The following is a 25744-nucleotide window of genomic DNA, read 5'->3' on the forward strand; positions in this document are numbered from 1 at the left end:
CAGGTAGCACAAGACCTGTGGGAATTCCTAGAGAATCAGACCTAGCAGATCACAAAGCTCGGTATGCATGGTCCTGCATACTGCATACAAATGCAATCAGGCATCCATAAATGTTAGAAACAGGAGGACTTGAACCTTTAACACGTTCTCCACACTCAACTGTCTTCAGTGCTCACTGTAATGTTCAACACATAACATAACCTCACGTAATTGTGGAAATAAGCGTGAGGAAACCAATGTTATTTTGGCATACTCCATATACTAGTGGTAGTATGACGTGAATAGAACAGGTTAGAACTATTCTCAGCTAAGCCACAGCCCTCTGTATGATCAGTCCAGAGACATGTGGGATGGGCCCCAATTCTGAATGCAGGAGGCACATTTTTATGTGTCCGTGTAATGTCAGACACACATTCATAGGCATGAAGTAACGAAGCCCCCAAAGGACCATGGTGGGAATAATCTTTTTAGAGCAGAGAATGTATTTTTTAGAGCCCATACGTTTTGTGTTCCCACGCAAGTTTTGCGTTCCATCACAAGTTTTTTTGCAATAACTTTTGCTTTCCGTCGCAGTCAAAAATATTGCGAGGGAATGCAAAACTATTTCGAGAACGCAAAAAGGGGTCTACAAATGATTTCCCACCATGGTGCTTCAGCGGCTCCGTATGAAGTTGCCCAAACCATTATATATATATATATATATATATATATATATATATCTCCACTTACCTACAATGTGCTAGTCTCTCAGTAGACCATTTCAGTTGAAATGTCTCTTCAGGACAGATACACACTGCCTCAGAAAGAGTGTATTGAGCATTGCATGGTCACACTGTAAAAGCCACAAGACTGGTGATTACTGTGGATAGAGCGCCCTCTAGTGGTGTATATATGGTTGCACCCTTGCCTTTGCACGGCCTCTAAAACTACTGTACCCACATGGGGTGTAAATCCTTACAAAGCATTAACAATCGGTCACTGGTCCTGACTGTAAACAGCAACAAAGTTAATATAACAGGAATTTTGGGCACATTGTTTATATATCTTTAAGCTACATTTTATAAAACATGTTTATTTAATTTACCCAAGTAAGTCATATTTATAGACCAAAGCAATAACAAAAACCCAGACCAAGATCATGTGAATGGCAATAAGCTTTTTATTTCAACATTAAGGCAGTGTCTTACTTATTTTTTCACTTTTAATTTGTTTTAAGAGTTTTTTTTACACTGCTATCCACAAAAGCTTGCTGGTGGGCCATGTTTAAACTGGAGGAAAAAAAAACAGTGAGAACAGTATTTTTTTTTTCTTTCTTTTTTTTGTCTGTGAATACCAACCTTGCAGCAAGCCACATAAATATGTACATCTCTTAATGTCTATGTACAAATCCTGTCTATTTTACACTGGGTTGTCATAAAAAAAATGAAAACAATAAAGCAAAAAAAACGAAAATATGCAAAAACGGATGAATGAAACACACATGCGCAAACGTGGTAGTAGAAAATAGATGCTCTGAACCGTGGCCACCTCATGTCCCCCTCCCCTGCCCCTAAACCTACCCTTGGTGTGACAGAAGCCCGAGGCGCAGGCCTTTAGCCATTCACCTGGATCAGCAGCCCTTGATGGCGATTAGCATCTGTCAATCATCCAAAAACAGAGGCCACATTCGACCAGAGCAATGAAATAGTCATGGGTACCAGAGGAAGGACGAAAACGTCTCGATATGTGGAACTATGAGTGTGGCTTTGTGCTCCCCCCACACACCTTTTAGGTGAATGGTGAGCAAATAAAGTGTTTTGGGAAATCCACTGGCCTGTACAGGTGTGGGAGCGACGCAGCTGTGACTGCCAGTATGGAGGAGTGTGTGCATGTGTGTGCTGTATATAAAAGGTGCTGTCAAGCTCACTCTATAACTTCCTTTTGAATTTAGGGTGAAATTGCCAAGCACTCTGATTTAAATTGAAGAGCTACAGCACTTTAAATGTTTTCTCAAAAAGTACATTTTGATCACGTTCATTAACAATCGATTATTACCACCAGACAGAACGAATAGAAAAAATCTGAGTGCAAAAACATTTTTGAAAATGGTTTAAAAATGTGTCCCCCCATTCAGGGACTATAAAATGGGTACGCAAAGTTGAACCTTCCCTGAGGTCTTCTTGTTCTCCCAAGAGGACAATGGTGGAAAACCCAGGCTGAAGGAAATACGATGAGTCTACTTTCAGAATAGATTAAATCACCATCATGAGACACAGGCTAGTGAATGTGTCTATTGCTGATCTTAAAAAATGTCATGCCACGTTGATCTTAAAGTACTAAAATTACTGCCATTACTGCCAACAGAGAGGATATAAACAGCTAAAAAAAGGGAGATCAGCACCTTTTATGTATTCAGTCAATTTCCATTGTTTTTCGCTGCAAGGCTTTAACTAAGATCCTTGCCGTCTCAAACTGAGGAAACTGAGCGCAGAGCAGAGGACAACCAGAAACAAAAGGTACCATGAGGGTACGGTAGGCATACACTTAACACAGAGGACATGACAAGTAGTCTCCACGTAGTTCAAGCCTTAAATCGTGCGTATGTGTAACTACTGTACTGGAAATGCCACTTGACATGGAGGAGTAGGGCTGTACAGGGCATAGGGTGGGGTTTGGGACGGGGTCGGGTGGACATGTCACACAGGGAGGCCAGATTTCCTGTTTTACTGGAGGGTGGGGAGTTCAAAGTTCAGAGGTTGCTCAAGCCTTCAGGCAGCACTCGTCACATCTCTGTTGTCGTGTTTTTGTTCCGTGAGGTCGCGCGTTCGAATATCAGTCAACCGACGTGCATACTTCTTCCCCCCCCCCCTCCGGGTGAGGGCAGGGAGAACTTGCGAGAGAGCTTCAAGCTCTACTCACCTCATCCCTTCCCCATCACTGTGATTGTCGTTTATCCACGGGAACATCTAAACAATCGACGGCATCAACAACAACAACAATAACAACGCGTCCATGTGGGTCAATCAGCAGGCAGGGTGGCGTTTTGGGGTGGGGTTTGATATATTCAAACAGAAACTCTTTTTTTTCTCTTCCTCCACAGTAAAGTGTCATGGCTGTGTGAGGTCCCTCTCTGGACAGAGTGGACCTAGAGAGCGAGGCCAGAAGCTAAGTGCTCGACGCAGATACAATACAAAAAAAAGTAAATAAATGTCATCAAAATAAGCATGAGGGAGACAGAGAGAGAAAATCAACAGTCATAAAACAAGATACATCCCCCGTGAAAGTGAGTCAGCCAAATCAGGTATTGTGACGCCAAACACGTCTTGTGTGTGGACAGGGAATCCATGTCTGGGGTCGGCAAGGTGCACTTGCAATGGGGACGGAGAAAAAAAAAAAAATTAGAAGAAAAAAAAAATGACAATGGAAAGACAGGAGAAAAAAAAAAAAACATTTGAACATGTGACACGGACATGTGACGTGGACATATGTGTACCCTGTAAACCAAAATTATATGACCCTCCCACTTGAACACATCATTGCAAAAACAAAATGCATGAACAGACATCATATATATTATTTGACACAATCCCAAAAAGTAATGAGCAGAAAGTAATAACAGAATAAAAATCACCGTCAAAAAGAAAATTAACTGCAGCTCACTTAACACAGGACTGTCCACAAAAAAGGGGGGAAAAGAAGAAAAAAGAAACTGAGTGAAAATGCTCAGACGAGTCTCTGGTTTTGGATGCATTCTGATGGCTGCAGAGCTCTCCGGGGAGTTCACCTTGTCAGAGCCTTGCACACGGTTTCCAGTTCACTAGTGTATGAGGCTATGAGAAGCTGGGGACACTGGGGGGCATTGGGAGCGAATGACTCTGGAAACTGAGCGGGTCCTTTTGGCCATTTTGGAACTGGAGAATGAATAATTGTGGATTGGGGGGGGGGGGGGGGGGTTCCTATCAGCCATCTTTAATCAGGACTGTATGAGGGCTGCACTTTGTTGCGAGAGGTGAGTCTGTTAAGCTAGTTAGTGAGTCTCTTGATTCCAATACTGAGCCTTGAGTCCTTCAGTCATATGTGAGGAGTTACAAGGTGCCTCTATCTGTATGTCTGTATGAATGTTTGTATGTATGTATGAATGTTGGTATGTATGTATGTATGTATGTATGTGGTTGGCTTTGAATTTGGAGAGCCAAGAGAGCACAGAGCCCTGTGCTGGGCAAGGCAATGCCTGGAGACGCTGTGTGTGTGTGTGTGTGTGTGTGTGTGTGTGTGTGTGTGTGTGTGTGTGTGTGTGTGTGTGTGTGTGTGTGTGTGTGTGTGTGGTTCTGAGTGTCTGCATGAATAAGGCCAGAGAAATAAACCAGACACACACGAAAGAGACGAACATTTCTAAAGGAGTTCTGAAAAAGTGATTCTTGTAAAGACTAGTCCTCGGTAGAATGCACACGGTTAATGTGGTTGTGCAGAAAAGAAAAGAAAACCCACTAAACAGACATCTTTATACATATTCACACACACACACACACACAGACAGACACACTCACACCTACGCAGCAGTGGAACAAAAAATAAACATAAAACACAAGTACACACACGTAACCACTCACTGCTTTTGCATCAGTGGGGGCCACAGCAGGGAGTGTGAGGTATATATAATGGAGATTGGGGTCGGGTGGGCCAACTGTATGTTTCCGTGTGTGTGTGTGTGTGTGTGTGTGTGTGCTTGTCTGAGTGTGTGTGGTTCCATCTTGGGCCCGGTTCTTCCTGTGCGTTAGGAGTCTGAGCTTGATCTGAGTGTTTTGGTCAGTGAGAGTAATGCAGCGGCGGCGGCAGCAGCAGAGTCCGTACGTGTGTGTGTGTGTGTGTGTGTGTGTGTGTGTGTGTGTGTGTGTGTGTGTGTGTGTGTGTGTGCGTCTAAAACGAGGACCGATGCAATGGATTTCTCAAGAGTCTAGAATATTGTTCTTGTTATCAATGGAGACGTGTGTGTGTGTGTGTGTGTGTGTGTGTGTGTGTGTGTGTGTGTGTGTGGGTCCCTCACTCGCTGTCGGACAGCGTCTCGTATTGAGAGCACAGCAAGGGCTTGGGTTCCTCCTCCCAGGCGCGGCCTTGGCCGGCCCCTTGGCCGCTCTGATTGGTCTGGGTGGGGGAAGGGGCGGGGCCCGGACCCATGGGCAAACGCATCGTCATGGTGAGGGGGTTGTAGGGAAAAGGAGTGGGACCTAAGAAAGAAACAGGAAGAGGTTTTAAAAAAGGATGTGTGTGTGTGTGTTGTACCCAAAGATCAATCAGTACAGATGTAGTTAGAAAGGGCTATGTATGTATGTGCTATTATGTATACATGTATGTGATTTGTGTGTGTGTTTGTGTGATTATGTATGTATGTGTGAACTGTGTGTGTGTGCGCGTGTACCTGTAGAGGACGGCCGGTCCTCCCACACGCGGTTGGTGAGGGGCGTTCGGCGGTTGCAGTCTCCCTCTGAGTGGACGGAGGACACGGAGGATGGCCTCTCTCCGCCGGACAGACCTGGCCCCGGAGACTTGGCCTTGCGCCCGTTAGAGCGGCTGCCACCGCTGGACTTGAGCTTGCCGGCTCCTGCACGCATAGAGAGAGAGAGAGAGAGAGAGAGAGAGAGAGAGAGAGAGAGAGAGAGAGAGAGAGAGAGAGAGAGAGAGAGAGAGCGCGAGAGCGAGCGAGCGTTAGGTGAGCAACAATGCCACCAGCACAATCCCAGACGAGAGCAACTGACTTGGTATATAATTAATACACATAAACTGCTGTACACTATGCAGTATATAAATACATGTGTGTAAATAAATAACTAAATATAAATTGAGATAAAAATGTAAGATACTCCTCTTGCTGTGCAACAGTGGAATGGACATTGCAGTAGCAATGCCACAGTAGTCATTAGATCAGGTCAGGTGACTTATAGGGTGACTGCGTGTGGAGCTCACCTGAGTAGGAGTCCTCCTGGTGACCCTCAGCGCCGGACGTGGTCGTGGGGGCAGAGCCCATGGAGGTGGGCTGCCGATCTTCCCCCTGCTCGTCATATTTGCCCATCAGGGCCTTGCGGATGATGGCTTCCAGACCAATGGTGTTCCCTCCGGTCTCTGGAGCAGGGTGACTGCGCACATTCACAGGACCTGAGAGAAGAAAAGGGAAAGAAAGAAAGAAAGAAAGAAAGAAAGAAAGAAAGAAAGAAAGAAAATGAATGGAGTAGAAGGGAAAATGGGGTGAAAAGAAAGCAGAAAAAGAGATAATGGGAGTGGGAAACCATTAGCAAAAAGAAGAGTTCAATTATGAAGGTGCTTCTGAAGGTGTGCTGCTCTAGCTGACATTATGCTCTGATCCCAGGTGTTTGGGTCTAAGTGTGTGCGTGCTTAGTTGGCCTTCTTAAAAGGTGCTATAAGCAATGTAACATGGTTTCTAAGCTAAAACATTTTTTGTCCCATACAGCTAACATCACCTCACCATCCACTAGCTGCCTGTGCCCCGATACACTGTAAAAAAAAAAAAACACTGTTCCAGCAAATCACCGATGAGATGCATGTTTGGGAGAGTTTCAATTCAAGCGGGAGGGAGTAGCGAGCTAGCTCTCTGTTTTGTTTGAACGTCAACAGAAGTGACGTTACCCTGCAGCTTATAGCACCTTTAAGTGTGTGTGAAACTTACCAGCAGTGGTGGTGGAGGCCGGCATGTTGAAGATCTCTGTGCCGGGCTGAGCAGGATCTGAACGAGGGCAAGACAAGCAAACAGATGTTAACCAGAGGTACTAGGATTAGCCACCTCATCACATATAAAGCTTACTGTAGCCACTATAAAATCAGGCCCTATAATGTAAGGCCTAGTGTCGGGTTGGTGAAGGCTTGATCATTTCACCTCTTCAAAAAGGTGTTTGTGTTTTTGTGTGTGTGAGTGTGAGAGTGTGAGTATGAGAGAGAGAGAGAGAGAGAGATAGAGATAGAGAGAGAGAGAGAAAGAGAAAACACACTAGCTGTTTGTGTGAAGGTGTCAACTCACTGAAGTCGCTCTCGTTGCCAATCTTCTTGATCATCTCCTGCTTCTTCACCTTGACGATGGTGGAGTTGCTCTCCGTCAGCTTGCTGAAAAAGGCTGGGGGCTGAGAACCACTGGCTGGAGAACGAGAGCCCATCCTGAACAGACACAGATAGCGGGAGAAAGAACATGAACGTCTGGAAACAAGCATCTGTGTGTGATCAATTTATACTCATCAGCCTGCCAGTTTGAGGTGATGTGAGTGTATAGACAAGTCTAACTCCTGAATGTGGAGGTTTCTTCTGCTTGTTAACCGTGAAGTGATTGCAAATGCTTGCTTGTCGGTGAGTGACAATATAATATGTGAGAGTAAAATATGTGAGAGTAAAACGTGAGTGTGTCTGAAGTTGTATGTATACATGATTATCCAGGTATGGTGTGTGAGCGTAAGGCTGTCAGTGTGAGACTGCATAGGTGTGGGCCTTACACTTGCTCCCCCTGGTCATCTGGGTAGGAGGTCCCCTGGGACTCGGCCTCAGAGACGCCCCCTGGTGGTGACACGGGCTCTATGCCATCGGCTGACAGGCTCACTGGAGACTGCTTGCTCTGAGGAGGAGATCTACACACACACACAGAGAGAGGCAGACACACACACAGGCACAAATAAATACAGAATTGTATTTAGTATATTTAAATTGTATTTTTTTTTTTTTAAAGTTCATGTTTTTCAGACGGAGGGGCTGTATCTCTTCCTGTTTTGTGTGCTGGGGCTCTTACCGGTCTCTCAGCCTCTCCCCTGGGCCATCTTGCATGCTGCCCTGGCTCTGGGGGGCGCTAGGGGGCCGGGTGAGGTCCAGGCCTGGGGAGCTGTGGTACCCAAACAGGGACGGCTGGCTGCCCATCTGACTCTGCTGTCGAGTGTAATCCTTAGTAATGACCTCCTACAGGGGAGCGGACAACGGGGCGAGTTAGTTAAGTTATGTTAACAGGCATTCTCTTCCACTCACTCCAGTAAAAATGACGGGAAACATATGCATACATATGCATCTGTATACAGAGACAAAGAACAGAAGAGGTTTATGAACAGAACACCTTACATCAGATATTACATCAGATTGACCTGCGTACGGTGCAGGTGGCCCAGTCAGTCGCGCCACGGCTGGGGCCAGATATTGATTTTGAATAGGAACATATATGCGAGTGGAAACACTAGTTGTCACACAAACAGACATGATGGAGAGGTCAGTGAGATGCATGCCGTCAGATGCGACTGGCAGACTTACGCTGATGTGCTGGGCCAGGGTGACCACCCGCTGGCTGCCTTTGACGTGGGGGGACTGGGGCTGCTGGCCAGGGGAGAGACGCTCCTCGGAGGGAGGCCGGTAGAGGCCGTGCTGCTCCATAGCAGCGGCTGCCGCCTTCTGTTGGGCTGCTGTAGAGGGCCAGGGGCCACACACACGCACACACACGCACAGAAGGGGGAATGACCAAAAGGAAACATTAAATCACCAGCAGAGGCTCTCCAACACACTTAGTGAGAATGAGCAGAGATCGCCTTCAGCAGCAGAGCAGAGACAGACCCAGAGACAGACCCAGAAACACAAACACAGCTGCATTACAGGAACCTATGACACAACATGGCTAGCACACAACAGCTGCCCTGGCTGCCCCTAAAACACAAAAATGACCCAGAATGCATTGCATTGTGATCTATTGTTTGTGTGTTTTAGAGGTAATCTGTGTGTTACCCCTAATCTCTGAAATTCCCAACTTCCTGTTTCAAACTGTTGTGTACACACGTCTATTACCTCTATCCTGTATCCAAACACTGACCGGAGCAGCACATAGCATGAATCTCTAGCTATGTCACTTACCATCACAGAGAAGGCATGTGTGCCCGTGTTTAACACTTTCACACGCTCAGAGTGTGCAAACGTTGGAGAAAATACAAATCTAGGGGCTCATTATAAAAAGAATTATTTAAAAAAAAAAAAAAATAAATAAATAAAAGAATTGCAGGTTTACAGGGTAAATCATCTTATTTTGTTGCACAACTGTGTGCTTCTTTAAATTGCGTACAGCACATTCAAATGAGGAAGTGGCCCTGTTAGTAATGTGGCAAGGTTTTACAAGAATGTGTCTTCCAAAATTGTGATAAAATCTGCCCTTGGGTGTATCAGTCATCAGCTACAACACTTGTGTCTTATAGTGTTAACACTGTTATCAGTCTAATCTCCCTCTATCTCCACGTACTATGTCACTGTACCTATTCAGCTGCACCAAACACCTTGAGCAACGTAAAAAGTTACAACAAACGAAAGCTGGAAACACACAAACAAACCAAAAATCAAGACAGAAAAACACACAAAAAAACACTGCGTAAAGCAGCGAGCATTCATTCTCCTTCCCCTGCACATGGAACCACCCCATCATCAAAGCTACACAGCAGACAATGGGGCCGAAGGATTGAGTGTGATTGAGCGTGCTCGCATGAGTATGTGTATGTGTAAGTGTGTGTACAGTATGTGTGTGTGTGTGTGTGTGTGTGTGTGTGTGTGTGTGTGTGTGTGTGTGTGTGTGTGTGTGTGTGTGTGTGTGTGTGTGTGTGTGTGAAATCAGCCCTGATTATCGCGGTTTTATGGGGGCATGCAGGACACATGAGAGGACATGGGTGGAGAGGAGGGAGAAGGTGATTTTGTGGGGACCACAGCAGAGCAGGCGCCACGGCGACAACTCTATGTGGGCAGCAGGGGCCTACACTCATTAGCTAAAAACCAAGACGCTAACCTTCGAGCTTCTGAACTTGGACTTGCAGGGCTCTAACCCCACCACCATCGAGGGAGATAACGATCTGATTGGTGGAATGCCGGTGACCTGAGGCGCAGCAGAAGAAGCTTCAAAGCTGAAGCTGAAGCTCAAGCACAACCAGTAGCGCGTAGTGTAGTCTAGCGAAGCGCAGCGACGCTAGCACCCACAACTCTAGCGTTGGGCGAGTGACACGGGGCCGATCCGAGGAGGCTTCCTGCCTGCGAGCCGCTCAGTGCTCAGGGGCTCGTTGGACACAGGTGTTCTCTTTAAGGTTATACAATTCGCTGGGCCCATTGCTTTCCACATGTTGGGTTGGATGTTTGAGAAAAAAAAAAGAGCAAATTGTTAAGACTCTTTACAAGAGTCACTGGAAACCTCCCTGTCCTATAATACAGTTTCAGCGCTCATTTTCTGATCAATTTAGATCTGGTGGTCCAGATACTGCTGCGTGTAAATGTAACTCCTTCGGTGTGTCAAATCCGTTCTACAGGAATTTGTGAACCGAGTAAATGTAACAACTACCAAATAGAACTGTGGGCATTCAAACCTCAATTCAGAAAAAAGCGAAACAGCATAGCAGCAGATTAGAGATGGATAAAGTAATCTTAAATAACAAAAACACAAATAATAATAATAATAATAATAATAATAAATAGCGGATGTGTTCATGAACTGGAATTGATTCTGATGAATGCCAACCACCACAGCGTGCAACAGGCCACAGACGAAGGTGGAGCAGGGGAGGGAGGCTGAGGAGGGAGAGAAGGAGGGACAGACCAGGAGAGAGGGAGAGGGGTTGGAGGGGGGGTAAGAAGGGAGGGGAGTGGGGAGGTGGGGGTGGGGTGGGGTGGGGTTGGGTTGGGAGGGGTTGAAAAGAGCCCCGGTTGCTCCAGAGCATCTTACCCTCACAGGTGCCGTTGGCCGCGAGCGGCCCCGCCTCTGGCATCCCCGTGTCACAAGAAATTTGACGCATGATAATCGCGTTTATGAAGTTGGCCGCTGTCATGGTGGTCTTACCGAGTGCCCGGAGCTCTTCCTCCTGCACGGACATCGCTTTGCTTTGAGTCTTTTCCCTACTTGGTGCGTTGGCGCCGTCACCCCCGCGGCCCCCGGCCGATCCTCCGCCCTCCAGGAGGAGGTGCCCGCGGCTCTGCGGGTGGCCCATGATAGCGGCTGGGGCGTAGGGCGAGGGATAGCCTCCCCCTGGGCCTGGACTGGCCAGCTTGGGGTCAGATTTGCCCGAGGAAGAGGACGAAGAGTCCTGGGGATTTCTGGGCAGGACGCCACCGCCTCGGTGGCTTTTGCTAACCCCGTCGCGGCTCAGGTCTTTGCCCCCGCTGGGGTCCATGCCAGCTGGGTAGCCCTCGCCAGGGAGCCCTGAGCGCTGGAGGTGGCTGCCGTAGCCAGAGTAACGAGAGGAGCCCTGTGGCATAGACCTGCAGGCAGAACAAACACAGACAATGCATGAGAGACTGGCGCGGTCCTTACTACTCCTTACTGGCTGTAATGGCCTGCTAAATCATGATGTTCATGTACCTCTATAGCTTACATGTTACATTGCTTGTTATTCTAATGCTAATGCTTTATAGCTTAAATATTAAAATGCTGAAATGTTAAAATGCTTAAATGTTATTCTATTGCTGTAAGTCACTTTGGATAAATGCGTCTGCCAAATGAATAAATGTAAATGTTTGACAACAACCAACAACAACAACATCATCATAACCTACAAAAGTCCTAAGAGTTTTAAGTTCTAGTTTGCGATGACTATGTATGAGCAGGCATGGAGGTGGTGCTGGTCTTGCCTACCTTACTACAGAGGGGCTGGAGTGCTCGGACCCAGGCAGGCTCTTGTGCAGGACGCTGGGCCGCTGCTGCCCTCCGTCCTGTGTGCGGGGAGACACGGGGGAGTGCTGGTGGCTGTAGGGGTGGGACGGAGGTCTGCTGCTGCTGCTGCTGATGGGACTCTGCTCATGGCCTGGAGGGAAAAAGCCAAACAGACAGGACGTGAGACGCACAACACACAACATCTTTGAACATGAATAGACACATACATACATACACACACGGTATACAGTATACACATATCCATACATAGAGGATATGTGTTTTTTTAAAACTGTAGTCACTGGAATTCACATCCAAGAGCAGATGTATGAGCCTTAAGGACAGGTGCATGTGTCATGTGGCTGCCAATGTCCTCACCTGGCCTCCATATAGGTGCGTGTTCCACATTTCCGTGTCCCATGGACTTCTCCCGGTCCCGATCCCTCTCCCTGTCCCGGTCGCGCTCTCGTTCACGCTCCCTCTCCCTCTCGCGGTCTCGCTCACGCTCGCGCTCTCGGTCTCTCTCGCGGTCCCTCTCTCTCTCCCGGTCGCGTTCCCGCTCGCGTTCCCGTTCCCGCTCTCGGTCCCTCTCGCGCTCGCGCTCGGACGAGGACGGTGTTCCTGGCATCTTGCCCATGTGTGACTGGCCCACTGTAGAACAAAGACAACAGAAAGTCATGAGAAATGGGCACAAAATGACTAGGTACATTTAATGTAAGTTAAGATGGACAGCTATGCCACTCTTAGGTAGCAATTTAGGGCTTCAATTGACATAGTTGCTTATTTTTCCAACAGCTAAAGCAGCCTGGTAGCTACAGCGCTACACTCTGGGGGCATGAACATGGAAGCTCACGTACATGCTCCCAGAGTGTAGCGCTGTAGCTGCCTGGCTGCTTTGTTTTGTCAAGTTAGCAACTTGAACTAAGTAAAACAGATTGTTTTCTGTTTTTGTTTTTTTTCCCGTACAGACGGTACTCTGTGAACTTGAGAAATGGAGATCTATAAGAAAAATCACCGGATTTCTCCTTTAATCTGGGGCTCATGCACAATAAACTTGTGGCATCTGGTTGTGTAGCTTAGGCACAACACATTTGTGGCATTAGGACCAATTGCAGTGTATTAATTCTTACCACATGTATGCATGTGTTCATGTTTGGCTATGATGCCTGCCAGCTTAGTTCACAGTGGGCAAAGTGGCATGGGAGCTGCACTGAGTAAGTGTGTGTGTGTGCTCACCAGGTGAGATGGGTGAAGTGGTGTAGGGCCTGCTGGGAAAATTGCCGGGTGTTTGGGGGATGTAGGTGATCCGGTCCATGGGGGAGGCAGACGCCCCTGCGGAGGGAGGGACCAGGACAGGTAAGTGGGGCACCTGAGAAAGATCCATCACACCTGGGGAGGGAGAGGGGCACAGGGAGAGCTCTGTTTGTCACCAGCCTCTGCACACGCTGCATCGGTGTGCTCACGATAGGGGCATCACGACGACTGATTTTTACTGATCGACAAGTTTAATCAAAATAGCAGTGGGCTAGTTGTCATGTACTGATACAGTGCTGGTGCTAACACTACTGCGGGACTCTCATCTCTACATTGTTATCCATAGCAGACATGTTGTTGCTGCTGTACAGCTGTACACAACTTCCATGTCACCGTGGAACAGGTCTCATTTCCGGTGACGTACTGCCATACACAGATAAGTCTAGCCCGTTTAGCCTTTAGCTGGAGGCGAGTGAGCCAAGCTCCAGGTTTTCATTAGACGAGCGAAAAGAGCACCAATTGAACACAATTCAAGTGGACATGTCCACCAACGATGGGTTTCTGATCGAGGCCATAGCACTAACTGGAGGGAATACATATGCTAGTGCTTCTGGCAGTTCTACAGCCACAGGGTCAAATGAGAAGAGCCCCCAATGCTTATCCCTTCAGCAGGGAAACTTTGAACATTCAAACTGAAGATTCTGTTCCGTGACAAAAGGGGAAAGGGAATTCTCAGCACTTGCATGTTGACTCACACAGCCCTCATCAGTTATACTACTCTCATGACCGGCACAACACGGGTCACAGTGCACTAAGCTCAGCTCTTTCCTGATTGGAGGAGGCTGGCTAAAGCCCCTGCGTTGTTTTCGATCATTGGTCTACGGAGAGACGACTGGCTAAGATTGAACTGGTGCGGACAGTGATAAAACTGGCCCCAACACATGACACTACAAAGCAGCAGCAGAGAGAAGAGGGGAGAGAGAGAGCTGGGGGGGACAGTTCCTGCAGGGCAGGGGATTCTAGAGTTAGTGGCAGACTGATACACGCAGCAATGTGGGAAGACAGAATTGAATCAAACATAGGCTGACAGAAAGAACGTTCAGGACAAATTAAAGAACTTCGGAAATTGAACTGAACCAAATTTGTGTCTACAATACATAAACATTCAGTCATCTTGTTAGAGCTAGTGTGAGTGTTGATGACCACACGTTGTTGTTTGTGTCCTTCACAATTCACACAGATCTTGTAAATGAGTTTATCTGAGCAGCCTCTAATGTGATGATGCCTGACTTAAGTATAAGTATAGTATATATACTTTTTTGATCCCGTGAGGGAAATTTGGTCTCTGCATTTAACCCAATCGGTGAATTAGTGAAACACAAACAGCACACAGTGAACACACAGTGAGGTGAAGCACACACTAATCCCGGCGCAGTGAGCTGCCTGCTACAATGGCGGCGCTCGGGGAGCAGTGAGGGGTTAGGTGCCTTGCTCAAGGGCACTTCAGCCGCGGCCCACTGGTTGGGGCTTGAACCGGCAACCCTCCGGTTACAAGTCCAGAGTGCTAACCAGTGGGCCACGGCTGCCCACCCCACTTGGACTTGGTGTGGTGAGTGGGTGAGTGTGTGTGTGTGTGTGTGTGTGTGAGTGTGTGTGTGTGTGTGTGTCTCACCTCGTGGTGCAGGAGAGTAGGGCATTTGGAGGGGCTGGTCCCGGGGGGAGAGCGTGCGCAGCAGGTCTGGCCTCTGGGCGGCCATAGTGGCGGCGGCGGCTGGCCACTGGTGCATCTGCTGCGAGGTGATGTAGTCGGTGAAGAGCGTGTGCCGGTTCTCCAGGGCCGCCGTCTCTGGGTAGCCCCGGATCAGGAAGGGCGGGTAGGGGTGCGGGTAGCCTGGTCCCGGGGTCAGGTGACGGGGCAGGTAGTAGGCAGCAGCAGCTGTGCACGGACACAAAAGAAAAAGAGTGTTAGAATATGGTCCAGTGAACTAGCCGGCTTCAGACCGCCAAGCCAAAGCGAGCTAAGCCAGGCCGTGCCGGGGCTAATTGCTTTCACACCTTCAGGTGCGGGTGCTAGCTGGTGCCATTTAGGGGCTATATTGGTGCTACTGGCCCCTGATTTCTGGCCCACCCTAAACGTTGGGCCACTTGGTGCTAGAGCAGGGCTAGGGGTGGGGTCAAGGTGAAGGCGGGGTCAACCCGTTGTTGTGTGTGAAGTCGAGAAACATGATAGAATGGAATAGCTATGAAAGCACAGCAGTATTTGCTAGTACACCGAGTTTAGAGATAGCGGTTATGTCCGTATTAAAGATGTTTGCCTGTCAGTAGGCTAACTCTATCCAGAGGTCGCCAAGTAGCACAGTCGGCTAAAATTAAAAGTGAACCTATGAGTTAATTAACATAGAAAAGCGTCCCACTAAATTATTCTTGCCAGTGTGTTTTATGCTATCAATAGTGTGGAATAGCCTATTAAAGAACTATCGTAAAAGCTCCAATTTCAGTTTCAGCCCCTTTTGTTCAGAAATTCTAAAATAAAGATGTTTTTTAATACTCCAAAATAACATTTGATAAATGAACCTTACATTTTCCAGTAGCCATAGATGTGTATATTTGAACAAAGTCTGGTTTGGTTCTCAGCAGGAGCATCTACCCTAGCCTGGCCTGGCACGACGGTCTGAAGCCGGCTATTGAATGCTTATGAGAGAATTTAGTTGATTGAAACTGGTTGACGACAAAAACCTTGTTATAGCACTTATTAGACCAATAAGCAGGAAGAGTAGAGGAAATGGAAGCTTTTCAAGGTGTTCTACATCCTTTGCATGGATGAAAATAAATGACAAGGCAAATAGAAAAATCAAATCAAATGGCCAAGAAAGGACGCAAGAGAAGATATGACCAAACAAGGAGAGGGAGAGAAAGAGCAATAGAACAGAAGACTGGAGAAAACCCCGAGATCATATCTGATGGGAGCGCAAGAGAGCTCCCAACAAAGAAGAACCAGCTCAGGTCGTACCGGGATCGAGGGGGATGCCACGTGGCAGGCTGGAAGGGTCGAAGGTCAGAGGGATCTGCCCGCGATAGACGTCCTGGCCCAGGCCCTGCAGCAGGCGCTCGTATGATGCCAGAGAGGCAGCCTGGTGCTCGGCCACGCCCTGCAGGGGCGACTTGGTGGAGGAGCTCATCTCGCGCGGGGTGGGGGTGGCCTTCCGCTCCTGGGACTGGGGCTTACTGCTGGAGCCTGCCAGGGCACAGGGCAAAACAACACAGTTACTCAACAGCCAATGAACTCATAGACTGTACATTCCCTGCTATACGCAATGTCTATAAGGCAGAAAATTAACCCTCGCACAGACATGCATACACATGCCTACATTACATGGCAGTGGCACCTATGTGACACACATTCAAGTAAAATGAGGAGTGACATTCTATGCAGCTTGAATATTGGTCCTCATTTGTAAGTCTCTTGAGATAAAAGCGACAACTAAACAAATAAATGCAAAATAAATCCATGTTTGCCTTCAACTCTTCTGTGTGTGTGTGTGTGTGTGTGTGTGTGTGTAACAAAATAAGACAAGAGGATTATAAAAGGCCCACAGACACACACACTCATAACAGAGATTATTCCTGTTCCATTTCAAGGGTTAGTTGTCCTCATCGTGAAACGCCAAAGATGTGGGTGTGTCTACCTTCGTGTTGGCGCTGACCAGAGTCCCTGGGGGCGTGCGGGGATCCGCGGTGGGAGGACTGCTGGTAGCCCAGTGGGCTGTGGTGGGCCTTGGAGCCCTGATCGATGGGCGAGGCTCGGGCCATTGAGCTGGCGGTGCTCACCACCGCACTGGGCCGGCCCTTGGGGGGCTCCTCATAGCGACCACGCTCCCCGCCACCCCCGCCAGCTGCCGCCGCTGCGGCCCGCAGGTCCAGGTGGGGGGGCATGCCAGGGTAGGAGCCCCGCGGGGCGTTGCTGCCGCCGCCACCGATGATGGAGCGCACGTCGTGCCGCTTAGCAGGAGTCATGGGCTCCTGCTTCAGAGGGGTGCCCTGTCCGAGAGGGAGAAAGGTTAGAACAACCCACACACACACACACACACACACAACTACAGACACAAAGGCAGACACACAAACAGAGAAAGAGAGAGAAATCCATCTCATGGCTTCAGGGGAGAGCTCAGACAAAAACCCAACACACATCTGCACGCACACACAAGCTTATGAAATAAGATCCAGCTTGAACTGTCTCTCTCTGTCTCACTAACACACCTCCACCCAAACAAGCGTGGCCCAGCATGCTCTCTGCTCACACTCACCTGTGTGATGGAGCCCTCCTTGCCACCAGAGCCGCTCCGAAGCTCCTCGCGGGGGATGAGGTGGATGGAGCGGCCGCCCTCCTTGACCGTGGGTACCAGCCCGTCGTGTCCGCGGCCCTTCAGCACGTCCTGGGGCATGCCGGAGCCACGGGGAGGCGGAGAGTTCTCCCGCTTCAGCTTGGCCTGCCGGTACTCATCCTGCTCCATGTGACGCGGAATACCTGAGAGAGCGAGAGTCGTGAATAAGGTAGGTAGCGCAATTCAAATGAATAATAACAATAATCATAACAATAATAACAATAACAACAATAATAATAATCATAATAACAATAATAATGTTGGTTATTATGGAATAGAGACTGCTGCATGTGTGACAACTGTAGTGTGTGGAGAGTGTGTTTTTATATGGGCACGAGCCAGTTAGTGGTGTGATGGTGTGTGTGCAAGAGATAACACTGTGTGTGTGTGTGTGTGTGTGTGTGTGTGTGTGTGTGTGTGTGTGTGTGTGTGTGTGTGTGTGTGTGTGTGTGTGTATATATTCCCCTCACCCTGAGAGATAGAGCCTCTGTTATGGTGAGGGCTGTCTCGCTCCTGGGGCATCGCCCTCACTATCAGACCTGCAGAAGACACACAGAAAAAGCGTGAGAATAAAAGTCAGTCAGACAGACAAGCAAATGAAAAGGGACAAGAAGAAGAGAAAAAAAAACAGATCACATAACTCTTAGTTGCACTTACTTATGTATTTAGCAGACATTTTTATCCAAAGTGAGTTACAGATACTAATTGCAGGGACCAATCTCCCTGGAGCAGCTAGAGGGACTAAGTGCCTTGCTCAAGGGCACAATAGTGAAAGCCAGAAATCAAACCCATGACTTTTCTGGTGACTACTGCATGCTGGCCCTAAATGCAGTGAGCAGCACTGATCAGTACTGCATGGGCCCTCGAGGGCCACAGCGAAGTCTGGACACACGGTGGGACTCACCCTCAGCAGCCGACAGGGAGTCCCGCATGGGCAGTCCTCGGGAGATGCCGCCCTCTATGAGGTCATAGGGCCGCTTCAGGCCCATCGGCTCCTCTTTAGGGTTCTGGGTGCCTGTAGGTGGACATTTGCCTTCCGATTAGAGCAGTCTACAAGAACCTCACTGACTGACAGTGTGTGTGTGTGAGTGTGTGTGTGTTAAAGAGTTGAGTGTATGTGCTACACTGAGTCACATATTGTATATGGGTGAATGAGTACTCATTATGAGGCAAGAATCTCTGATGTCCTCATACTGGATGTGGCCTTTGTGTGAACTGTTCGTATTACAGATGTGATGTGTGTGTGTGTGTGTGGTTTGCTCTTACGGTCGTAAGTGAGGATGTGGCCGCTGACACCCTCGTAGAGCACGTGGCCTTTAGGCGGTGGCTCGTCGCGACTGCGCTCCCCCCGGTTAGGGCTGTCCTCCGTGATGAGGCGCGTGATGGTGCCCTTGTACAGCACGTCAGCTGGAGTGCCCTGAGAGACACACACACACACACACACACACAGAAGTGTATGGTTAGAGAGATTTTGGGAGGATTTCAGATTGGATAGTTCTAGACAGAATTTGTTTTTATTTTTCAACACACTCATTCATCATCTACACCCTTAGTAAACAAGATCTCTAATGTTAACACAATTACAAATATCTGAGAAGAGCCTGAGCTGAGCAGCTCACACACACACACAGAGAGACACAGAGAGACACACACATACACACACCCTCACAAATACACACACCCTCACAAACACACACACACACACACACAGAGAGACACACACATACACACACACACAGAGAGACACACACATACACACGCACACACACAGAGAGACACACACACACACACACACACACACACACACACACACACACACACACACACACGATGCCAACTTCCAATGCACGCTTTCAAAGTGTCTTTGTTAACTTTCCTGTCTACATCTTCTCCTTGACCTGAGCGGCTCAGACCCTGACGGAATAAGCTGTGCCTGAGCTCAAGTTCGCTCCAGAGATGAAAAATGAGACACTGACACAATGCCAGTACGTTTGACCCCAAAAGTCTGGTTGGTTTGACCAGTGTGATCACTCCTTACTGTATCTGGGTCTGCATGAGGAGGTGGACTCGGGCACGGTACGGTTGGGCTTGTGATCGCGCCTATGCAAAGATTCTAGAGCACAGCAGCTCAACCGTGCCTGGGTACAGTTTGATAGTATGCAGTGTGAGTGTAGACTAGAGGTCTGGACTCCCGCGGTAGACCCGCGGGTCCCGACGCAAAAGAATGCGGCGTGGGACAACTTTTGAAAGCTCTTTGCGGGAGCGGGCGGGATGAGAGAGGTACGTTCGCGGGTTCGGGACAAACCGATGATTCACTGCACTCCCGCTAATTAAATATGTGCATAAAATTAAATATGGAAATGATTAAAGTAGTGTTCATAACTATAGTTCAGCTGGATGTTCTGTTAGGCAGCATTAAAAAACGGGGTTTAAGCATAACTGACGAATAGCAGGCCTATAGCCTGTAGTCGTTTACGTGGGTTCAATTTGTTCCTGCTGCTCATTGTCAAAACTCGAAATTGAAAACATGACAGAGGAAGAGGGCACCAGACTAGGCCTACTTCAGTTGTTAGCCTACATTCAGAACCAAGAAACTGACATCTGGAGTCTTTCATAGGTGTGTGTGCTCCTTTCGTGAGACAGAAAGAAAAACTGAATAGGCTATCCCTCCTGCATGCGGGCTTAGTGTTACAGATGCGGGTGGGAGCGGGACTAAAAATGACACATTAATGCGGGAGCGGGACATAATATTGCAGGAGCGGGTGGGCGCGGGACTGAAAAATTAGTCCCGCTCAGACCTCTAGTGTAGACCAAGAACGGGAGAGAACCGTACTCCGGCACGGTACAAGTGAACTGTGCCCAGTGTGAGTGCGCCCTAATAAGAGAGAGCCTTGGAGTGCTCTGAAGAGCGACTAGGAGTGAGTCGGAGAGGCCTGGTGTGATCAGCTCAAGGCAAGGCGAGCACCCTCTTCAAATTCTGGACTTTGACGCAATCGCTAGCGAACAGCAGCTGGTTGCCAGAGAGACCACACCCACGGATTCCTCATTCATGTGACGTGCCATTGGGGTAAGGTTCTCTTTTTGACGGGGACCAGTCAAGGGAGGGGTGGGTGTGTCATCTTTCTGGATCAGGTGCACTGAGCTGACAGCAGCTACTTATCCTCCAAATCTTTCTCTAGGAGTATCACACACACGCACCCTCACACACACACAAACTCATAGGGCTTAATGACACACACACACACACACACACACACACACTCTAGGAATAAGGCTGCCACTAGAATGAATATAATCTGTGCCAGCTTTGTCTTTCCTATCTAGGCATGTTTGCTGTGCAAACGTGTGTGTGTGTGTGTATGTACTGGTAACTGGGCTTACCAAACGAGAGTAAACAGAGAAGGGGGGAAAAACGAATAGAGGAACAGGACAGTGTGTACCTGTTGCTATGGAAACAGCAGAAGCAGGACGATGGTTATGTCATACACCCTCACGACACATAAGACCTTTCCAGCCAGCAGCAAAGACCATGTGCGCACGCACACACACTTAATGGTTCACTTCACTCTTAGTTCATCTAACAAAGATGTTTCAGGGGAGGAAATTAACAAAAAGGGCTTGTTCACCGCACAGACAAGTTGTATACAGTACAAACCTGTCTGTGCTTCTATGCAGGTAAGCTGAATACTGCTATGAAAGACAGCTTAAATATTAAATGGAATGAACTTTTTTTGGTGACTTAAATAGTTTCAATAATTTAATGCAGTGTGCTTCCTGTCTTGTCGTGGATATTGTAGGCCTAGTTCTTATAATGACCAGTTCAGCTACTTAAAACTTTTGAGGCAGGTTTGCCACGTGAAGTCGCCAAATTAAGTAATTAAAACAAATAAACGCCTTGCTGTTTATTGGAAGCTTTACGGTACATTTGCGCACAGACAGCACATGGGTGCAACACAAGTTGCCACAGGCACTCACTCACACACACACACACACACACACACACACACACACGCGCTCCCCCAGGCCTGACTCTTACCTGGGTGATGGAGCCTCCACGGTAGGAGAGCGGTGGCTCCTGATGGACCCTGGTGCCAGGGATGCCCTTGGTGATGCTGCCCCCCTGGATGGGAGCCATGGAGCCTGGGGAGGAAGACCGGCACACTCTCCATTAGCCACCAGTAAACACTTATAACAACAACACTGACTGCAGTGGTCCTCAGCTAGGGCTCAGGTGAGCTCAACCAGCACCCAGAGTGGCTACTGCTGCTGCCATTGGCTTAATTGCACATACAAGTTCAAACGCACTCGTGAGACACAGTGACTGTAAACAGGATTTCAAAATAGCACTTTGGAGCAGACAGCCAAAGTCGACTAATGGTCGGTACTAACTACTAACGGTCAATGAATGCCTGCTTGTTCAGTCCATTCATCCTGAAAATAAGGGTTTTCTATTTTTGACTCATCGCAAAATGTTGTTGTGATCAGAAAGCCATGTGATGCGATTTTTTTGTTTGGTTTTTGTAGCTTGCGGATACAGACCGCAATTTAACAATTAAACTGTCCATTTCACTTAATTGGACATGGCTGCAATAAGTATATTTATAGTACATGTAATGTTTTCCAGTGAAGCTTGAATTTGCTCATAGCACTACCCCAGCTTAGAGATATATATTTATACAGACATACATGCATATACAGGATATATATGTGAACCCTGCCTCCAATGCTGCTTTGTTTTTTGACCAACACAGCATCTGCTTAAATGAAGTCATAATGACTCCTGACTGAGTATGCATTTCTAAATGTCAGCCTCGCAAAACAAAACATGGCTGAAGGACATTGTTTGAAACAGCTGAACTGGAAAACATCTTATTAAACAATGCAACTTTTCACCATGACCTACATGTATAACTTGCAAATAGGTTGAAGGCCTCTGAATGCTTTGAATCTCACCGCAAGTTTAAATATAGCACCCTAAAACAACTCCTTCAGTGCATCATACTGTACATTGGTTACATTACATTGGCAACGTTATATTTGCATTAGTTTTTGGTGATGGTCCAACCACAGACACATGAAGTGATCACTCACCCCTGTCTTGAGCCCCACTCTGAGAGAGATTCTCAGCTTGAGAGGAGGGACCACGGGGAGACAGCTGCTCCTGCTTCACCACAGGGAAGCCAGGCCCACCTGATAGACAAGGAGAGAGAGAAAGAGAGAGTGGGGAATAGAGAGAGAGAGAGAGAAAGAAAGAAAGAGAGAGACACAGAGAGTGTGAGAAAGAGTTCAAATGAAAATAACAAAGCCAAGAAGGTAGCCACCAATCCACCCAGTCCACCAAACAAGTCCAAATGAGCAGGCCGTCAGGACTCACTCAACACACCTAGTTTCCTGGGCTCCATCCAAGACAGGCCGTGGGACGTGGGTGGGATCTTCCCGTGCTCAGAGCCATGGGCTGGGCTGTGCAGCTGCACTGGGGTCCCCTGAACAACACACAGCACATCCACAGTATTTACATCTCCTCACTGCCACAGGGGAACATTTACACATTTCTGAGCGGACGTTTTAATCCTAATCAATTTGAAAAAAAAAAAAAACTGAGGACTGAGTGGCACTAAAAGGAACATCCAGTATACTACCTCATTTCTCCCACTGGCATACTCACCAGAGAAGTACGTGGGGAAAATAAAATGCTTTCAACCCACACTAGTATACTAGTATACTGACACTATAAAATACTTGAAAAAGTATTTACTTGAAAATGTACTTGGAAATATTTGTCATAAAGAAGATATTAGTGTGCTGGTGTGTGTGTGTGGGTCCTCACCTGAGTGATGGAGCCACCTGACTTGTTGGAGGAGATGAGAGGAGGGGGTTCTGGAATGTGTAGAGGTCGGACCGCAGCCATACGCCCACCGTCCTGTAGCCCTGGCAACGCTAGAGAGAGGGAGAAAGGAAGGGAGGGAAGAGAGAGGGAGGATGAGCGAAGGCTGACTGACTCATTTATTGATTGACAGGTAGTTGGAAAAGCTGGAAAGCCGAATGAATGCAAGGCGGAACTCTGATAATTGAAAAAAAAAAAAAAGATTGATGGATGCATGAAGACAGATCAACAAAATGAAACTGAAAACAGGATAAGCTTGCCCATCACACACACACACACAGACAGAAAGAGATGGGTTCAAGATGGCCAGAGAGTCCTCCATATCTAGATGGCCAGATGGAAAAGTCCTTTTAGAAGCTGCTGATGAATGAGATGGCTGAGTGAGTATGAAAGTGTGGGGAGAAGCAGAAACGTGAGGAGCTGAGAAAACGCTGAAATGGGAAGACAAAAAAAGGAGAGAAGGAGTAGACTAGAAAGATGAGGAGAATGTGGAAGGACAGGAGGAGTGGGGGTCAGAGAGGGAGGGAGAGAACTGTCAGGGAAAGGGAGGGGGAGGCCTGTGATGGATGGAGCAGACAGAATGAGCAGTGGAAAGGAGAGTGATTATTGGAGAGGAGGAGAGAAGAAGAAAGGTGAGGTGAGGACAGGAGAGGAGAGAAAGAGGAGGAGGGGATATGAGGAGAGGAGGAGTGGGGAGGGGAGAAGAAAGGTAAGGAGAGAAGAGGAAAGGAAAGGAAAAGAGGAGAGGGGAGAAGAGAAGAGAGGAGGGGGGGAGAGAAGGAAAAAAGGAGAGGGGAGCTAGGAAGAGGAGAGGAGGAGAGGACGAGAGAGGGGAGGAGAAGAAAGGTAAGGAGAGAAGAGGAGGAGAGGAAAGGAGGGGAGGCAAGAAGGGGAGAGGAGAGGAAAAGAAAGGAGAGGAGAGGGGAGGAAAGGAGAGAAGGAGAGGAGAGAACGAGAGGAGAGGAGGGGAGGAGAGAATGGGAGGAGAGGAGAGGAAAGGAGAGGAGGAGAGGAGGAGAGGAGAGGAGGACGGGGACTCACAGGGATTGAAGTGCAGGAGCTGCTGCTGCTGCTCGTGGCTGAGTTTGGCCATATCTCGGGGGGACAGCTGGTAGGGCGACATCAGTGGCCGACCCAGAGCTGCAGCCGCCCCCCTCAGTTCCTCGGGGCCTGGCGCACGCTTCCCTTCCGCATGGGGTGAGAATGCCCGCGACTTATCTACACACACACACACACACACACACACACACACACACACACAAACAAACATGGACACAGACACATATACAGTGAGCATCTGCTGGGCTTTCAAAATAATTTTTTTTTAGCGGGATCAGTGTGACAATGTTGCAGTTGTGGTGACTGCACTTCGGAAAAAAAACACACACACACACACACAGGCTTGTATCTGGAGGCACCAGAATGCATGTAAACGGTGCTGACAAACACAAGCTTTTCCACTGTAACAAGCAAACCTGCCCACCAACATCCACACAAACAAACAAACATAACAAACAAACAAGGATAACAGTTAAGAACTCATACACTGTAAAGCCCAAACGTAGATAGTCCACGCACACACACACTTGTAGCCCCACAATTGGTGTGTGTTTGAGTCTAAACGCATATGAGTGTGTGTGAACCTACGTAATCCATGAAGTAGAGTCTGCAGCCATCTCTCGTTCCCCTCCATTTCTGCGGGGAGAGACACACTGCAGCTGATAACATGGCCATGGTGCACACACACACATGCACACACAAAATGCTCTCGCACACACTCTTTACACAGCTTCTCAGATGGCCATATCATCTCTTGATTCCTCTCATATGCACACACACTCGAACACACGCGCACACACACACTCACTCTCTCTCTCTCTCTAACAAGGCTATATCAATAGTGCTTACTTGGCTCTTTTTAAGCTTCTTCCACTGCTCTACTTCTAAGTCTACTATCTCTAAGCTCTACACACTCTTAACCCTTTTTCATTTCTCTCCTTCTCTTTCCCTCTCTCTCTCTCTGTCTTTTTGCGCTTTGGCTTAATTCCCCTGGTCCTCTACCTCTAGTTCTGTTCACTGATGCCGGAGAAACACGACAATCGAGCAGCTTGATCATGTGTATCTGAGACTTTCTAGGATTGTCTGCACAGGGTGCTGCCTTTACACACATCCACCCACGCTTTGTATACAACAAAACCACTCATTCTTCGCCCTTGGCCCACACGTGTACGAGCAGACACACACACACACACACACACACAACTTTTGATGATCACACAATGTACACACTGATCACACTTTACCCACCCCATTCGGTCAACACGCCTACACAAATAACCAAACTGTGTATATAGGTATGAAACACGCACACACACACACACACACACACAACGCAGAGGGCCTTGAAAGCTAGTGCTTGCACCGAGAGCCCATCAAACGCTTTTCCCTGCAATTTCAAGAATGATAAGAGTAAACGGAGAGAGGAGAGAGACTGGTGACAAGGACGAGTAGGACACCAGGAGGAGAGGAAGAACAGGGGAGGAGAGGAAGAACATGGGAGGAAAGGTAGAACACGGGAGGAAAGGTAGAACACGGGAGGAGAGGAAG

General features: G+C 48.0%; 1 protein-coding gene and 1 long non-coding RNA gene across 12 annotated transcripts in view; one reads left to right on the forward strand and one right to left on the reverse strand.

The window, feature by feature from the left end:
* Window positions 1–4270: 4270 nt before the first annotated feature.
* The window catches only part of ncor2 (nuclear receptor corepressor 2), a 105937-nt gene continuing 84463 nt past the window's right edge, over window positions 4271–25744 (reverse strand). For 4 of the 11 annotated variants that reach the window (XM_042099930.1, XM_042099929.1, XM_042099927.1 and 1 more), the window contains exons 23-47: window positions 24785–24832; window positions 24179–24355; window positions 23081–23190; window positions 22637–22736; window positions 22345–22443; window positions 21290–21393; window positions 18520–18670; window positions 18158–18268; window positions 17724–17792; window positions 17176–17396; window positions 16558–16909; window positions 15882–16106; window positions 14544–14807; window positions 12854–13006; window positions 11996–12268; window positions 11600–11768; window positions 10694–11226; window positions 8266–8414; window positions 7760–7923; window positions 7470–7601; window positions 7007–7140; window positions 6659–6715; window positions 5941–6129; window positions 5396–5578; window positions 4283–5204 (exon numbers count right to left, since the gene is read on the reverse strand). In XM_042099930.1, the coding sequence (XP_041955864.1) occupies window positions 5020–5204; window positions 5396–5578; window positions 5941–6129; window positions 6659–6715; window positions 7007–7140; window positions 7470–7601; window positions 7760–7923; window positions 8266–8414; window positions 10694–11226; window positions 11600–11768; window positions 11996–12268; window positions 12854–13006; window positions 14544–14807; window positions 15882–16106; window positions 16558–16909; window positions 17176–17396; window positions 17724–17792; window positions 18158–18268; window positions 18520–18670; window positions 21290–21393; window positions 22345–22443; window positions 22637–22736; window positions 23081–23190; window positions 24179–24355; window positions 24785–24832 (4352 nt within the window). In that variant the 3' untranslated portion in view covers window positions 4283–5019. Of the gene's footprint in view, window positions 5205–5395; window positions 5579–5940; window positions 6130–6658; window positions 6716–7006; window positions 7141–7469; window positions 7602–7759; window positions 7924–8265; window positions 8415–10693; window positions 11227–11599; window positions 11769–11995; window positions 12269–12853; window positions 13007–14543; window positions 14808–15881; window positions 16107–16557; window positions 16910–17175; window positions 17397–17723; window positions 17793–18157; window positions 18269–18519; window positions 18671–21289; window positions 21394–22344; window positions 22444–22636; window positions 22737–23080; window positions 23191–24178; window positions 24356–24784; window positions 24833–25744 lie in introns of all 11 variants that reach the window. The other 7 variants (XM_042099935.1, XM_042099933.1, XM_042099936.1 and 4 more) reach the window with 5 other exon arrangements.
* Window positions 19303–20168, forward strand: LOC121714838. Its single transcript, XR_006033462.1, has 3 exons — window positions 19303–19421; window positions 19948–19953; window positions 20063–20168. It is a non-coding gene; the product is annotated as an uncharacterized LOC121714838 (long non-coding RNA).

Source organism: Alosa sapidissima, chromosome 8 (genome assembly GCF_018492685.1).
Source record: "Alosa sapidissima isolate fAloSap1 chromosome 8, fAloSap1.pri, whole genome shotgun sequence".
NCBI classification, from domain to species: Eukaryota; Metazoa; Chordata; class Actinopteri; order Clupeiformes; family Clupeidae; genus Alosa; species Alosa sapidissima.